The sequence below is a fragment of the Hydra vulgaris genome, chromosome 13 (genome assembly GCF_038396675.1).
Source record: "Hydra vulgaris chromosome 13, alternate assembly HydraT2T_AEP".
Lineage (NCBI taxonomy): Eukaryota > Metazoa > Cnidaria > Hydrozoa > Anthoathecata > Hydridae > Hydra > Hydra vulgaris.
This window is the reverse complement of record NC_088932.1, coordinates 58297859-58315651: the sequence shown is the minus strand read 5'-3', so window position 1 is coordinate 58315651 and position 17793 is coordinate 58297859. Positions and strand designations below refer to the sequence as shown.

General features: G+C 28.0%; 1 protein-coding gene across 2 annotated transcripts in view; it reads right to left on the bottom strand.

Moving 5' to 3' along the window:
* LOC100201021 (snake venom 5'-nucleotidase) overlaps positions 1-10616 on the bottom strand; it is a 66128-nt gene extending 55512 nt beyond the window's left edge. The window contains exons 1-2 of one of the 2 annotated variants that reach the window (XM_065815027.1): positions 10459-10507; positions 1855-1918 (exon numbers count right to left, since the gene is read on the bottom strand). In XM_065815027.1, the coding sequence (XP_065671099.1) occupies positions 1855-1857 (3 nt within the window). In that variant the 5' untranslated portion in view covers positions 1858-1918; positions 10459-10507. Of the gene's footprint in view, positions 1-1854; positions 1919-10458 lie in introns of both variants that reach the window. The other variant, XM_065815026.1, reaches the window with a different exon arrangement.
* Between the last annotated feature and the right edge of the window lie 7177 nt (positions 10617-17793).

Sequence of the window (17793 nt, the reverse complement as noted above, 5' to 3'; positions counted from 1 at the left end):
CATATCTTTTAAAATGTGTCTTTATATTTATGTAGACATATAAATATAAAGGCGCATTTTAAAAGACATATAAAAGATCCCTTCGTTCAAGACGTATGAATTTTCTTGTATAGAAGACGTCTAATAGTCGAATTTAACAATATATATAATAATAGGTCTTTATCTAGACCTATTTTAAACGTCTATAGACAAGTAGAATGCGCTTTGTGTGTACTGATATTATAAGATAAGAGGTCTAGAACGAAAAGAAACTAAAAATTATTTTGGTACTGAAAAACAAAAGCGGAAAAAATATCAAGATGAAATATTATAATCACAAAAAGGTTCTATATTAAAGATTTTTAAATATTTAAAGACGGATGATATAAGTCATGGACATGCAAAAACCGATTAGGAAGAGAAAACCAAAAGTATGAAAATTGGTTGGATGATTGTATCAAATTATTTTCCAGATATTTTATTTAATTTAACGAGTACAAAAAAACATGAACAAGTGTGAAATTGTTTTTTAAAAAATACTGGATCAGGATGATAAATGTGAAACGGTTGATTGATATTGGTTGTTGAACATCATACTTTGAAAACTTTTAGCAACTTTTTGGTTAAAAAAAGACTTATGAAAATTATTTTTTTTCATTTTTCAATTAACAAACAGTTTTTTATCAATACATTATAATAGAAAAATTTTGAGTTATGAAATACTTGATAGACGATGGATAGTCTATTCAATTCATGCATTTTCAAGAGTAGGGTTTGATAATTGAAAAAAATTACAACTTTGATGAGTATTCACGAAACATCTTTTATTTACATTAACTGTTAAAACAGCTGGTTCGAATTGGAAAAAAAATTCAAATCATACAATTTAATTCAAACTCTGAGAAATTCATTGGCGTGGCGTAATCATTGGCGTAGCGTACTTAAATGACTGATTAAAATTTTTGGCTGAAAGAAATTTGGCGTTTAAAGGAACTAATGAAAAACTGAACTCACCTAACAATGGGGTTTTCATAAGATTGATGCAATTGATAACTAAATTTGATTCTGTTCTGCTCAAACATTGTCGTCAAATTAATAAGAGATTATTGAACATTAAATCATACATAGTTATCTGATCATAATTAGTTGACATAATTAATTGACATAATTAGTTGACATAACTAATTAATACAAGTAATTAGTATCAAAGTTTTTAAAAATGGTATGATTTGTGAATGACAATTTGTGAATGACAATTTGTGTATGACAGTTTGTGTATGACAATTTGTGTATGACAATTTGTGTATGACAATTTGTGTAATTAATAAGATAATGACTTTTGCAAGTCCAAAAAATTACTTAAGAAATTTCTTAAGAAATTACTTAAGAGATCACTGGAGTTGGATTAACAAAAGCTATATCTAAGACTCAGTTATTTGGATTATAAATTTCTCATTGTCGTGGATAAGGATATGAAAATGGTGCAAATATAAAAGGATGCAACAAAGGAGTTAAGACCAAAACAAACAATACATCTTAGTGACCGAAGTGGTTAGCTTGCAGAGTTTCTGAAGCAAAGCGTTGTGGTTCAATTCCTATCACTAGAACCTTTTCTTTTTTTTTAATCGTTTTTTATTTTTCTAATATTCAAAACAAAAAACTTATTTGAGGTTAAGGATCAGGGTTAGGATTTAGGGTAAAATATTAAGTTAGAACAATCTAACCCATATTTAAACCTATTTGGACCAGCCATAACTCTTAATCTGACCCTAACCATGACCTTCATTACTCTAAATCTTGCCTTCACCTTTATTTGCGTTATTTCATACTTTATTGTGACAAGCGCAAAAAAAAAAAAAAAAAAAAAAGTTATACCATATATAGCAGTTATAATCTCTTATACCGATTGTAATTAAGCAACACGTTTCAAGGTGGTTCTCTAAATAAGCACAGGTTTGTTGCATAGCATCGAATATAACATAATATAGTAATAAGCAAATATGTTATATTCAAATGTAAAAAATCCATTTTTAAAACGTTTTATACAGGATCGTGTGTAATATAAAAAACTTTCCTGATAGTAATAATAATAGTAATATTTATTGCTAAAACTATTACATTTTTTTTAAAAGTATAATAAAATATTTAAAAACAAAGTAAGTTGTGGAACACGATGCAAGCATCGTGTTATACAATTTATCACAACACAATTTATCGAAGTTATCTATTCGCGCTTTGAAAACATTCAACGATCTCGTTTCAATGACATTATTTGGTAACAAATTCCAAGTATTACAAACTCGGTTAATGAAGAAATTATATCTCGGTAAACATGATAGTAGGTATTCTCTTTCTAACCTGTGTTTGTTGCCCCATACCGAGGAAGCTGGGACTGAACGAGTCAAGAATGATGTTGATTGTGGGTTTTTTTACCAACGTATCTAGTCAATATTTTGCTTAAATATATATTGCTGTATAAGATCTTCCTTGCTCTTCTTTACTCTAATGTTGTTGAACCAATTGCTTTTAGTCTCTTTTTCATATGAAATTTTCATGAAAATTTATCTAACTCATCAACATCCTGCTGTAAATAAGGCTTCCATGCAAATATAGCGAAATCAAGAAGCGATCTTGCAAATGTAGTAATAGTGATTTCACCGTTTCCACATCAAAGTATGTAAATGTAAGTTTAATTAAACCCAAAGTTTTTGCGCTTTTGTCGTCACTAAAGTCACATGATCATTTATATCTTGTATCTAATTTATACTCTTGGCCGTCATGGGTCATACTATAACTTATTCGCACTTTTTCAACAGTCGTTTATGTGGAACTTTATCAAAGGTTTTGGCAAAATCCAAATAAATCATATGAACCACTTAACTTTTACTCATACTTGCTGTTAAAATGTCTAATGTTTCTAGTAAATTTGTTACACATTATTTTTTACGAAGCCCTGTTCGACAGCAATTTTTCGACAGCTATTATTTTTCCAATAAATTGAGTCATTATCGTTTCTCTTATAAATGCTTCCATAATTTTGCATGTTATAGTTTTTAATGATATCTATAGTTAAACGGTTCTTTTGTATTTCCATTATTGAATATTGGAATTAATTAATTTTAGGTAAATTAAAGCTAATGCAGTTACGACAAGTTACGACAGTTACGACTTGAATAATTTGTAAGTACGTAAGGACTAATACCATCACTACCGCTTGCTTTGTTGACGTCCAAAGAATTCAGTTTTTGTTGAACTGCCTCATTTGTAACAACATTAATCCAATTCCATCCAAAAAAAAATTATTATGCGTGGTTTAAACTCCGGAATTTTACCATGCTCTTTTACAAAAACTGATTAAAAACTTTTGTTCAATATATCAACAATCTCATGCCTGTCAGATTTGAGTACCTTTGCGTGGTTTTTCATTGATTGTATTTGATCAATGTTTTTTTTTAGTCTTTTTTCCATATTTGTAGAATAATCTCGGATTTTTTTCTCATAATCAATAGTGAATTGTTTTAACTTGCTTTTGACTAACTTTTTTACCGTTTTGTATTTGTTTAATATATTCATATATTTGAATTTACCAGCTCTTAATTAGTTCCATAAATCTTTTTACGTATAATGCTTTAACTTTGACTGTTATGCATGGCTTTTTTTAACTTTTTATTCATATCTGGCTCTTTCCTTTTTTAACTCAATATTTTTGTACAAAAGCAGTGGCCCACGATTAAATCCTTGAACAAATCATACCAATTTATTAAATTAAAACCAATATTTATTTTTTATAATCTCCATTTTGGTAATTTATATCCAGTGTCAATTTTAGCAATACCAGTGCCCTGGGCGAGATTTCTACGGCGCCCCTAACTCAATACAACCCCATACAAAAAAAGGCAAAGGGTATAAATAAATAACCAATTAATAAGATAAATAACTATTTATTAAAAAGAAAAACTAATAAAATGTAACTTTTCTTGCTTTTCTATCGGCAAGTTCTTTTATTAGTTTATCAAAGTCAATTTTTTTCAGCAATTTTCTTTTCAATTGACAAAGTTGCTAAGTTTGTCAACTTAGATTGGGATATTGTTGACCTTAGTTTATCAACTTAAGCTTTTAAAAATTCCTCTCCCCTCTGGCAACCATTACAGGTATAATCAATAATATTCACAATGCTATCCACACATTTGGATATAGCTCTTGTAAGTGCGATCTTTAATGAAATTTAAAACAAAAATAGGAGTAACTATATTCTTATACAAAACTTTCAGACTTACAGACTTAGGAGTTTAACGCACAACAACATACTACTGTTTATATCTGACTTAATGTTCACAGTTAATTTTAATTGCAGATTACCACAAAGTTCGACAAGGTCAGGTTTTTCCAGAATCTGTTTTATATTGTACAAAAAAGACCACGATTTTGAATACTTTCTTAACTGATCAAATCTTTCATTGAATGAGCTTAATGTAGAGTCCAAAAGACAGTTAAAAAATTCAAACAACCAACCATATTTTTCCATTCACGTTCACCCCGTTGCCATAACCCTGACCCCTACAATCGTTCAAATCCAGTTTGTATTTATTTAAAACATTTATAATAAATTTAGTGAGTCTTTTGCCAGTCGACTCATTGACAGTTAAAAATTCTATGACATGTTCTTTCACTGATGTTTTATCGTCATCCGATGATAAATCAAGAAATAGTTTTGTCTGTGGAAGTTGCTCTAAATGAGTAATGTCCACAGTACAGTCAGCTATAATAAAATAATATTTCGATTTCTTTGTGCGCCATATAACTTCTGACTTCACTTTTTTTTACCTATCAGCTTTATTAATTTATTTTGTTTATCTTTTCTGCAGTGGTGGTCTGAAACATCACCCTTCAATTTTGTTTTAGTTTTGTTCCACCGTCATTATCCCATCCAATGTGTGGATAACTAAAATCACCAGTTATAATTAATTCAGTGTATTTTTTTTGTCTACCAGACTTTTGGCTGTTCCAAGCACTGAATTGACTTTAGTATTTACAATTTCTGGACTACTTGGTAGTCTGTAAATACATCCAAATTATAAATATTCTGGTCTTGTGGTCAAACTACACCATATCTGCTCTATTTCATTACCACGTAATGACTAACTCAATTTTTTTGTAGCAGATGTACCAATGTTTACAACAGATTTATCATTTAACCACGTTTCCCTCACTAATAGAATATCTTGTTTATCACAGGATAAGTGCACTTTAAATTGTGTGCAATTTTTTTTTTATTAAGTAAAGTTGCGTTTATATACCAGAGTTTGATATGGGTTGTTTTTTAGTGCTTCTTTGAGGCTAGATATCAATTTTGATAAATGATATGTTGGCCATTCTTTGAACATGTTGATTAATCATTAGACAATTTAACTGATGCCTCCTAAAGCGAACCATTAGATGTACTCCCTAATTTATCAGCTGGTATACGATCCCCGTTGCCGTAATAATTTACTAAAAGCCTTTTTTTCTGTTTTGCTTTGAATATTTCTATTTATGTAATTGTACTTTAAAAAAGATTGAAAAGATTAAAAAAATACAAAACATTGTCTCATCCAAGTGGAAAATTTGAAACTTCGATTTTAGATTTCCCCGAGAATGAAAGAAAAATATAAACTTTTTAAATATTTATTATTTAGAAATGATTTAGCCCTATATATCAAGGAATATTTTCTAATTTATTTATTTTATGGAATAAAGTAAATTTGGTGTTATCCACATTTAGAGAGAGTTTATTACTAAAAAACCACTCATTAACCTTACCCAACTGTTCATTAGCTGTTTCAAAAAGCGTTTTAATATCTTTTTGGGAAAAAAAGATTGGAGTCATCGCAAAAAGAATACAATTTAAGAAGTCTGTTGCTAAATTTAAATCATTTATATATACTAGGATTAATAAGTGTCCTAAAAAAGAGCCCTGGGGAACCCCACTCGTTACAGCATATGGAACTGTTTGTTTTTGCTCATATTGTATAAATTGCTTTCTATTGGTCAAATAACTTTTGACTTAATCTTAACTTAATCCATATACATATTGAAATAACTATTTAACCATTTATATATTGAAGTAACTTAATCTATTTACATATTGAAATAACTTAATCTATTTACATATTGAAAAGGGGCAGCTTTTTTATATAAATAACATTTAATATAGTACATAAACCCATAATAGTAATTCATTTAATTTCAATAAAAAAAACCTAAGTTTTGAAAAAAGTGTTTTTGAAGTGTTTATTTTTACTAGTAAAAAACTAATGTTTATATTTCTAAACGATGACATTTTCGTTCCCATTCTTTATATATCAGTGGCAACTTTTTAATCGATTTTTTTATATAAAGCATGATTAAACTATGTGTCCGGGGCTACCCTCCAATTTTGAAACATTCCTTTTTTACAATATTTTTACTTTTATGTTTTGTATATTACAAAAAAACTTTTTTTTGTTTCTAATGCAATAGATAAATGTTTATTCTTTTAAAAAAGTCTTTTGACACTTTTTTAAAAGAATAAACATTTATCTGTTTATTGTTTTTTGTTAGTACATGTGTACAATATTGTTTACTGTTTTTTGTTAGTACATGTGTACAATAAATTTTTTCCTTAAGTGTTTGGGGCTACTCAACTTTCCACTAACCCTCAATTAAAAAAATATATATGTGTGTTTGATTTCTTTATCCAGAAGACAGACTTAAACAAAATTACACGAGATAGAATTACAGACAGTGGCGATTCTTGGAATAAAAAAAGGGGGAAGGGAGGCAAATCCTTAAAAACTACAGATTGCTTTCTAAAAAAAAAGAGCTCATCAAAACTTCGCCGACTGAAACGTATCAAATGTCAACTAACCAACTATATTCCTAAAAAAACTGACTTTTAATTGAAGATTGACGTCATTTTAAATTGAAGATTGCCGTTTTTTTAGGGTGGTGGCTTTATTTCGTGTAAAAATAGTTATTTTTAAAATTTAAAATTTAATATTTAAAAAATACAACTTTCTACTACACATTTAAAAGTCACTATACTCTTTTTTATTAAAAAAAGCAATAAGTTAATTTCCTGTTAAAGTTAATTTCCTGTTAAAGTTAATTTCCTGTTAAAGTTAATTTCCTGTTAAAGTTAATTTCCTGTTAAAGTTAATTTCCTGTTAAAGTTAATTTCCTGTTAAAGTTAATTTCCTGTTAAAGTTAATTTCCTGTTAAAGTTAATTTCCTGTTAAAGTTAATTTCCTGTTAAAGTTAATTTCCTGTTAAAGTTAATTTCCTGTTAAAGTTAATTTCCTGTTAAAGTTAATTTCCTGTTAAAGTTAATTTCCTGTTAAAGTTAATTTCCTGTTAAAGTTAATTTCCTGTTAAAGCTGCCTAAACTGCTTATTAATAAAAATAAAATTAAACGTGAAAAATATACACAATTTCTGGGAGTACTTTTTGATGAAAATATGTCATGGAGAAACCATATTGGTCTTCTTGAAATAAAAATGTCCTCTGTAATAGGTCTTTTGTGTAAGTTAAAACTTTTTCTCGATAGTAAATCAGGTAATATGCTTTACTTTAGTCTTGTACACAGTCAGTTTTTGTATGCAAATATTGTATGGGCCAGCACCCATAAAATAAAATTGCTAAAATTGCAAAGCCTGCAAAACCATGCATGCAAAGCAGTTAATTATTTAAATAGGTTAGTAAACCCGGCCCCAGTGATGAAAAGTATGATGGTTTTAGATATTGAGAAACTTTACACATTACAGATATTAATTTATATGCATAAAGTATAAGAACAATCTACTAGCAAGCGTTTTTTCTGATATTTTCTTGATATCATTTTCTGAAAAATATAATCTGCGTTTAAATATCAATTATCGCCTAGGAAAAATTAAATCACAGCAGTCAATTTTTCTAATTACAAACCGTGGTCCTTCAATATGGAATCATTTCTAAAAGAAAAATATTAAAGACCTAAAAAGCATTTCATCGTTTAAACGGCAAACTAAAATACATTTTCTTAATTCCTGACATATATATTTTAGTTTACAGTATTTGTTTTCAGATTTTTGAATTTTTTTCTTCTTTTATTTTTTTCTACTTATTTGTTTAGATATTTTTTGTTTTCAATTTTTTACACTGAAAAAAAATAAATAAATATATGACTTTTGTTTTATTGAATTTTATTTTAAAAGTTAAAGTGTTTTTTGTTTTAAAGTGACTAAAAGGGCTCAATCAAAAGGTTGTGATGATAAACGCATCATGCTTACCTTCTTTGAGCCCCCGACTGATTATAACAGTATATTTATATATTTTATAAAAAATTAAAAGCGTTTTTATCAAGGTATTTATGTATGCGATGTTATTTATTTTTTACATAATTATATGAAAATTGTAATATTGTTTAATCAGCGAAATAAAAGTTATAGTAATAATAATATGGGTTTAAAAGTTTAATATAAATAATAAGTTATTTTGAAATAAAAAAACGTGATCCTTTCGTTTTTTCCAGTGTAGTTTTAAATAATTTTTATTTAAACGTGATAAAAGACGTAAAAAACTAATTGTCATTTTTTTAAAAACAAACAATTTTTTTTAACAATTAAATATTAATACCTATTTTATGCATACAATTTTTATATTATGGTAACAGAATTTCAAATTACTTCGCGCCGCTAGCTGTATATTATTTTTTGTCGCGTGATTAAGAAGTAAATCGGTCAATATTCAAATAAGTTTTATTTCTAAAAGCTAAAATAAAACCAATATCAAAGAAAAACAGGTAAAATTAAAATTAGTATGAAGAATAAACTAAAAACTATGGAAATAATTCATATTTATTGTCTTAACTGTTCATACTGGGTCGTGGTTTTTAATTGGTCGTTGGTAATGAACTATTCATACTGGGTCGTGGTTTTTAGATGTGAAACAAATTTAAACTAATTTCAAAATTTGTTATTCATTTTTGTCAAAAATATTGATTTTTTACATAATATTTTACCACATCAGCAATAACATCAATAACAGCATCAAAAAATAGCGCGTGAAAATATCTTGGTGTGAGATCACTTAAGTTTGAAAAAAAAAAAAATTTTTTTTTTCTTTTAGAGATTTTAGAGATCATGATCTTGTGGACAATACTTTATATTGCCTGATGACAAAATATATTGCAATATAATTGTTTATAATCAAACCATACATTTTCGACATCTTATGTCAATGTCTATTTCCATGCTGGTTGAAATACTTTAATTTTTTTGCAAGCAGAATTAATGCATTAGGTACAATAAAAATATCGAAGCAAAGGACGCTCAAGCCAATAAATTTTGAAAATAATTTAGATGCATATATGTATACATATATAAATGTGCATTTATATATATATATATATATATATATATATATATATATATATATATATATATATATATATATATATATATATATATATATATATATATATATATATATATATATACATATAGACACACACACACACACACACACACACACACACACACACACACACACACACACGCACACACACACACACACACACGCACACTTGCATGCGAGAATTTCATATCCACAATTGTAGATGTTAGATTAGTTGCCCTCAGCTTGTTTTTCCAGTAGATTGGATAAAATAACCATAAACATGTTTCCAACACATTATTAGTATTCAATACTATTAGTTATGCATTGGTTTACTAGTTAGAAAAACCAATAAAAGACCATTGGGAACTACAGCAACAGTGACAACAATAAGAATGATGGAAATTCAAGACCGACTAAAAATCTAAAGTGGTTAGACCAAACAAAACTACCCAAGATAGTTCAACTCTTTTAATGCTTTTGATGAATAAAATTACCTAAAAATACATGTCTTTTAAAAAGTAGAAAATTTTACAATCTGTTGTAAACACTGGTACAATTAGGAGTTGTGTCAAGGCTATCTAGAAGTTGTGTTAATTTGTGAGAATGAGTTGCATCTGTCGCTATCGCTTAATCTGTCGCTTGTCATAGAAAACTTCTTAACGCTAACAATTATATTTAAAATCTTTGAATATAACAAATATAATTTAAAATTCTTTAACTTGGTTTTAAAAATTTAGGCTGAAAAAAATTCCAAGTTTGTTGTTCCCAATTAGTATAGCATACTTTATAAGTTATAAACTATAAACTTATGTAACTTATAACTTATAGTTACAAATTATAAACTTTAAAGTTTTGCGCTCCGATAACCTAACCCTGTGTAAACTAGACTTTCACAACTCAGCAAGAATAAGGTTAATTATGTTTAAGTTTTTCCAGTTTGATTGAAAAAAGCTATTTTATAAAAATGTTTTAGCAAAAATTTGAAGAGCTACTCGAACATAAATTTTATTTTAGGGTGAGGGGGAGGTTATAGGGTCTCTCAGAAAAAAATGTTTTTAAAACGAATAAAGAAAAAGAATAGTTTACCGCTAAAGAATTTGTTGTTTATCACTTCTGCTTTGCCAATGTTTTTCTGTTTCTGTTTTTTTATGAGAATACTATCGGCTTTGTTATTATAACTAAAAATATCAAGTTTCGTTTATTATTATTATTACGAAACATAAAAGTTTGTAGAGGAGAATGAAGAGAGACGGACCACCAAGTGAACCTTTCTATAATATATATAATCTCTTATATAAATGTAGCAGCCGGTAACCGGCTGTAATATTTAGAGAGAGTTGTAAAATATTTAAAAATTTAAGTAAATTTAACACCATATAAATTTGTTTTTCAAGTATGTACAATAGTTTTCTTAACTATTAAAATATATATATTTTGAGTAGATGAGGTTTTATGAAGTTTTATTTATGAAATATTTAAAGTAAGTAGCAAATTTGCTTATTCAAAACAGCATTTCAAAGAGAAATATTTAAATACACAATTTTTTTTTTCGTTTTTGCGTTTCTTCTAATCAGCTTCGTGTCGTGCGTTTTTACTGCGCAGCTTCCGAGTTAGACTTCTACCTTTTGCGGATATACTTTGAAAAAAGTTTATAAATTTGAATTCTTTTTTATTTCATTTTTCAACCATATTTATTTTTACATGAGTTAATTTCTTTCGCCCCCCCCCCCCTACCCACCTATTTCCTTTACTTTTTTTGATTGTTAACTTTTGAGACCAATTTACAGAAAAATAAAACAAAAACGTTTTATTAATGAATTACATTTCTTAATAAACCTAATACGCTTTTTAAAAATATTTTAACCCCCTTTTATCTTTTTTTATCACCTTTTATCATTTCTTTTGTTTGTCTTCTTTGTTCTAAGATAACAAACAGCTAAACAAACTCTCAACTTCATTCTAAGTAATAACAAACAATTTTTTCCGGTATTTATTTAAAATTATTTATTTACTTATAACAGCTTGGTTTATCTTGAAAGCATTTTGTAAATGGGATAACCTCTGTAAATAGAAAGAGTCAACATGGATGTAACGGGGTCTTTAAAAGTGCTTGTCAACACTTAAAAGTAATTCTTTGCTAAATCACCTAGACTGTTAACCGTTGTTATCAAATTTGGGTTTGTTATTAAATGTGTTTATAACCGTTGTTTTTAAATGTGTATAACTTTTGTAATTAAATTTGGATTAAGTTTTTACTGCGTTTTAATTAAAAAATACTTGAATTTTAGAAACTCAATTTTTAAAATTTAGACGTTTGTTACTTGCAATAAATTTTTTAACTAACAAGATTTTAAAAATATTAGGTATCAAAAAAATACCAAAGTAATCTTACATAATGATCGTTAATTCAACATTATAAAATTGGTTTTAACTTTTTAAATAATATAATTATAAATATATACTTTATACAAAGTTTGTGTCTTATCTTTAAAGAAAATATTAATAACCATTTTTAAAACTTTACGGAAAAGAATTAAAAGTCTTCTATGTTTTTTGCCTAAAAAAGGTTATTTTATTTATTAAGTATATATTTTGGTAATGATCCAGTTATTCTCAGACTTTTGCATTATCAAGTATAAATACTATAGAAAAAGTTACCCTAATTTCGGTCAACATTCAGGTTTAATTTTTTTTAACTTAAGTCGGTTACAACTATAATCAATGAGAAATATAATAAAAATAAAAAACTCTTTCTTATTGAATGAAAAATAAGTACTGTGGGCTAAGGAGACCGCCAGGTTTTATGTCGTGTCAATCGAATGAAATCTTTTTCATTCAAGAGTATTTGACTTTTAACAAAACAGCAACGCGTTCTTAATTACTGTGCGTAATTAAGAACGCGTTGATTGATTGATTTGGTTTTAATCTGATACGAAAGCTTTTCTTTGACAGGTTTGTATGATGTGAGGGTACTCGGTTGGTGTATTCTAGTGGAACGGGTTGTATATCGGGAGAGTCCCTTTCGGCTCGCTTTTGACGGCTGATTGAAAATAACAATTTAGAGTGTTGCTGATTATTTTAGAGCCTAGAATAAAGTTGTTATTTGATTGTTTGTTGTTTTAAGTTGAAGAAGTTGTGTGTTTCTTACTCGCGTTTTGACCCAATTTTAAGAGTTTTTTTATAAAAGTACCAATTTCGAATTTTTTTTTTTAATTTATAGTTAAACTTGATGAAGAAAAAATTTTTAAGATTTGTTGGGCCCTAATGACTGTTTTTTTAGGGGACAACTCCGAACAACTAGTTGCGCCACTGATTGTATTATTTATTATTAATTATATTGTTTCGTTGGAGCAGGTAAATTGTAAAGATAACCCATTACCCTCACAGACCTAATTAGTAAGCTGTGTAGTAGGCTATAAATACCTAAGACGACACTAGTATTTCTACAAAAGGTTACAAACTTGTTTTAATTTTTAAAAAGATAATATCTAAAAAACTTTCTTCAAAGTAATAGTTTTTCACAATTTTTACTTTTAGTATTGCTATATTTATTTCACACGTCAATGTTTTCATCTTCTAAATAATCCTCATTTGTAGCTTCTCAATCGTTCATTATTTCATCTTCTAAATTAATAATTTCTGATGGTTTCGATAATTCTAAGTCTGAGGATTTTAGTTCTGTCAGTTTTATTGATTCGTTATTGTCCACTTCTAAAGTTAAAAAACTCTTTACTTTTTTTGGAAGTTTGAGCACAACTTTCTTTGTCCGTCTAGGTTTCAAGGAGATAGAACTAATAAAAGGATCGGATGATCTCATTGCACGGTTAAAAACGTCTTTAAAATTTGCATGTGTTGAACATTTATGAGCATGAAGTTCACGATGTCGTCTGTAATACTTGTTTCGGCATTCAGATGCTTCCTCGACTAAAACTCTCAAGGGAACTGGCGAGTTTATCATTATTTCTGCTCCAAGTGCAAGAACTTTGTGAACTGTTGACGGCATTTTATACCAATCATGCAGATCTAAATATCGATGGTATACTGTTTTACAGTATCGCTCAAATAATTCTGGATTCAATGTTGCTGACTACCTAATTCAATTAAGACATTTTTGAACATTTTAATAATTGTCTTATCAATCCCTAGTATTTCGTTTAGCTCATTCGGGTAAGAGAACGCTTTTCTGCAAACATTTCCGGTGATAGATGTTCCTGCTCTACTAACGGCGGGAAAATCAACTCGGAGATGCTTCTTTTAGAACATTAATTGCTGGATAAATTTCTTTTTGCTATCGTATACTGTCTTGAATTCTTTGGTTACTCTCCATTTTTTAAATTCGAGTCGGTGTAAAATATGTAAAAGACATTCTAGAAGTCTTATCTGAATTATCTTAATTAAAAACAAGTCGGCGGAAAGTATAAACAAAATAAACAAATTAGAAAAAGAACTTGATGAATTAAAAGATAGTCTTAACTTTCACGAACATTTAATCGACCAAAAAACTAAAACGGCATGTAATAACTTAGAGAACGAAAGCCCTATAAAAAATATTAGCGAGAAAAATAGGATATTAGCAGATCGATCAAGAAGAAACAACCTTAGAATAGAAGGTATTACTGAAAGTATAAACGAAACCTAGGATGAGACCGAAGATAAAGTTTTAAAACTATTCTCTAATACTTTAAGAGTCAACGAAATTGAAATTGATAGAGCTCACCGCACAGGTTACAAAAAAGAAGGACGACCGAGAACTATAATAATGAAACTACTTAGATATAAAGATAAAGTTAAAATTCTAAAAGAAGCTCATCGCCTAAAGGGACTAAATATCTATATCAATAAAGATTATTCTCGAGAGACAGCAATTATAAGGGAGAAATTGTTTATTGAGGCAAAACAAAGAAGAGAAAAGGGAGAAAATGTCGGAGGTACGATAAAATTATTAAACTAAAAAACTATATCTTTCTCTACAAAGAAAGATATAGTTAAGTAAAAAAACTAATTTTTATTTTCATAAAAGAGACATAGAAATTTAATAACAAAAATGACTGATAAAATAACTAAAACAAAAACTTTTGAGATTTTTGATAAGAAAATTACACTACTTTTGAATAAAAATAATGATCCTGATATAAATCTTTTTGAGGATATTAATATTGAGTCTTGTTACTGTAATGTTGAGGAAGTTTCTTGTTATATAGGCTCAACGCAACTATCATTTACGTCATTAACTTTAAACATTAGAAGTCTGAAAAAAAAATTTGAAAATTTTAAGTCTATGTTACATAACATAAACTGTGAATTTAAGGTAATATGCCTTATAGAAACTTGGTGTCAAGATGAAGATTCCAATAATTCGAATCTTCAATTGACAGGGTTAAAATCAATTCATCAAACCAGAGGTAAAGTTAAGGGTGGCGGTATATGTTTTTTTATCCACAATACACTGCAATTTAAAAAAGCAGAAAATCTTAGCCATTGTAGTGAAGAATGTGAGTCATTAACCTTAGAACTGATTAATAATAAAAAAAAAGTACAAAAAGTTTTTTTAACTGCAATGTATAGACCACCTAGTGGTAATATAAAATTGTTTGAAAAATACTTAGAACAGTATTTAACAAGAACAAGAAAATAGAGTCAAGCTCAAAGATTTACAAAGTCCATGGATTTCACAAGGCTTCATCAAATCTTCCAAAAAAAAACAAAAACTCTACAAAAAATATTTAAAAAAAAACAACCTGCAAAAATGAAATATAAAACTTATAAAAACCTTTTTGAAAAACTTAAGTAACAAGCTAAAAAAAATTATTATTCAAGTCTTTTACAAAATAATATTGGTAATAATAAAAAAACATGGGATGTTATAAAATAAGTAATAGGAAAGGAAAAGATTGATCCAAATAATATCCTGCCAAACCATTTCAATACCGATAACAAAAACATTGTTATTAATGATCAAAAAAAGATTGTTGAAAGTTTTAACAATTATTTTACAAACATTGGAAACACACTAGCTAATAAAATACCTCAAAGTAAAAAAATAATTTAAATTGTATTTAAAAGAAGTGGACTTTGTAATGGATGAGTTTGACTTATCTTCTGATGAGCTTCGAAACGCATTTAAAACAATACAATCAAAAAAGAGTCCGGGCCTTGATGATATCAGCTCTCGTGTGGTTAAAGAAGTTTATGATGTTATTGAATATCCCCTATTGTATATCTTGAATCTCTCATTAAAAAGTGGAGTTTTTCCTGAACACTTAAAATTAGCAAGCGTAGTTCCAATATATAAAAGCGGAGATAACTCTACTTTATTAAACTATAGGCCTATCTCCATACTTTCATGCTTCTCGAAAGTACTAGAACGCATTATGTACAACAGACTTTTTTCATACCTCCAAAATCACAATATCCTTTATAATAACCAATACAGATTTAAAAAAGACCATTCAACTGAACATGCAGCAATAAAGTTAGTCAACGAAATTTTGAATAAGTTTGACAAAAATCAATATACACTTGGAGTATTTATTGATCTGTCAAAAGCGTTCGATACAGTGGATCACAAGATCCTTCTATACAAACTTAGTAATTATGGTATAAAAAATAAAAATCTAAAATGGTTTAGATGCTATTTAAACAATCGTAAACAAGCTTTATATTACAATAAAACTTACACTTTCCTTCAAACCATTACTTGTGGCGTTCCCCAGGGATCTATTCTTGGTCCTTTGCTTTTTCTTGTCTATATTAACGACATATTTTTGTCTTCTCGTATACTGAATTTTATTCTTTTTGCAGATGACACCCAAGCTTTTTACACCCACTCAAATATTAAAACTATTTTTGACATAGCAAATCAGGAGCTTGAAGAGCTAAGCGATTGGTTGAAAGCTAACAAACTTTCCTTGAACATTGAAAAAAGCAAATACATTCTTTTCACAAAACCATCAAAGTCAGACACATTACCATTAAAACTTCCGGATATTTTAGTTGACAAAACAATATTAAAAAGAGCATTTTCTCTGAAGTTTCTAGGAGTCATTCTAGATGAACATATTAGATGGAAAGAGCATATCAAGTTGTTAGAAAATAAAATATCTAAAAGCATTGGGATTATGCATAAAACTAAGTATATTTTAAATAAAGTATGTCTTAAAAGTTTATACTTTGCATTTGTTCATAGCTACATTAGCTACTGCAATGTTGCCTGGGCAAGTACTTACCAATCAAATCTAGCCTTAGTCTATAAAAAACAAAAGCAAGCATGCCGCATATTCACAAATGGATATGTTAATGCTAAACAAATAATGAAAGAACTGAGAGTTCTTAATATTTATGAACAAAACATCTATAGCATCCTTCAGTTTATGTTCAAAGTAAAAAATAATTTGGTCCCAAAAATATTCCATAATTACTTCCAACTTATTGATCATAAATACGAAACAAAACATTCTAAGCAGAACTACTATATTCCAAAAATGTCTTTGAGTCAATCCCAATTCTCAATATCTAATAGAGGACCACAATTGAGGAACTCACTTCTCACAAATGAGATTAAAACGATAAACTCTTTTCAACATTTTAAATGCGTTGTTAAACAACAATTACTTGACCTCAACATTACTGAAACAATCTCTTATCTTTAAAAAAAACTTTCACACGTCGTGAAATTTTTTTTTTTTTTTTTTTCTTTCCATTTACACAATAGCTGGAAATGATTATGGTTATATTTAAAAAAAATGCATTTAATTGCATTTATATTTATAAAGATACATTTACTTGGCTATTTTACTTATACCAGTTCTTATATTTATATATGTTTAAATATCTTATAATTTGTGTTTATCTTATATTTAATTGATATTGATTGTAAAACATAATTGAAATTAACGGGGCAAGATGATAAGACCATCGTCTTCTGCTTCATTGCAGTTGGTGTAGCAAATACAACAGCACTGCGTTGATGATGTGTTTGTTATAATTGCTAAAACCTTTCCATCAATCATGCACAAAATAAAATTGAAATCAATAATAACAAACTTTCCATTAACCAATTCAATATTCACTGAATGCAAATCCAAAATTTGATTTTCTATTTGACGTTTTTTTCCTAAAACAACTATGGCAGTTTCTTTGATGAAATGAAATTCAATTGGCCTATAAAATCTTACGCTAAGAGGCATTAAGTTGGTCCACAAAAAGTTATTTTTTGATTTTGACATACTAAGCTTCAAAGGCGTTGTTACAAATGCAAACATGCTTGAATTTTGACTGTCAACAGAATCAGAAAACATTTGGTTGTACAAAGCCTGCCCAGTAGATCCATCCATATTCTAACTGTTTAAAAGCAACATGTTTTCACTTAGTTTTTTACTGATATCCAAATAATCCATTATTTCTTTTTGCCTCATTTTTGCA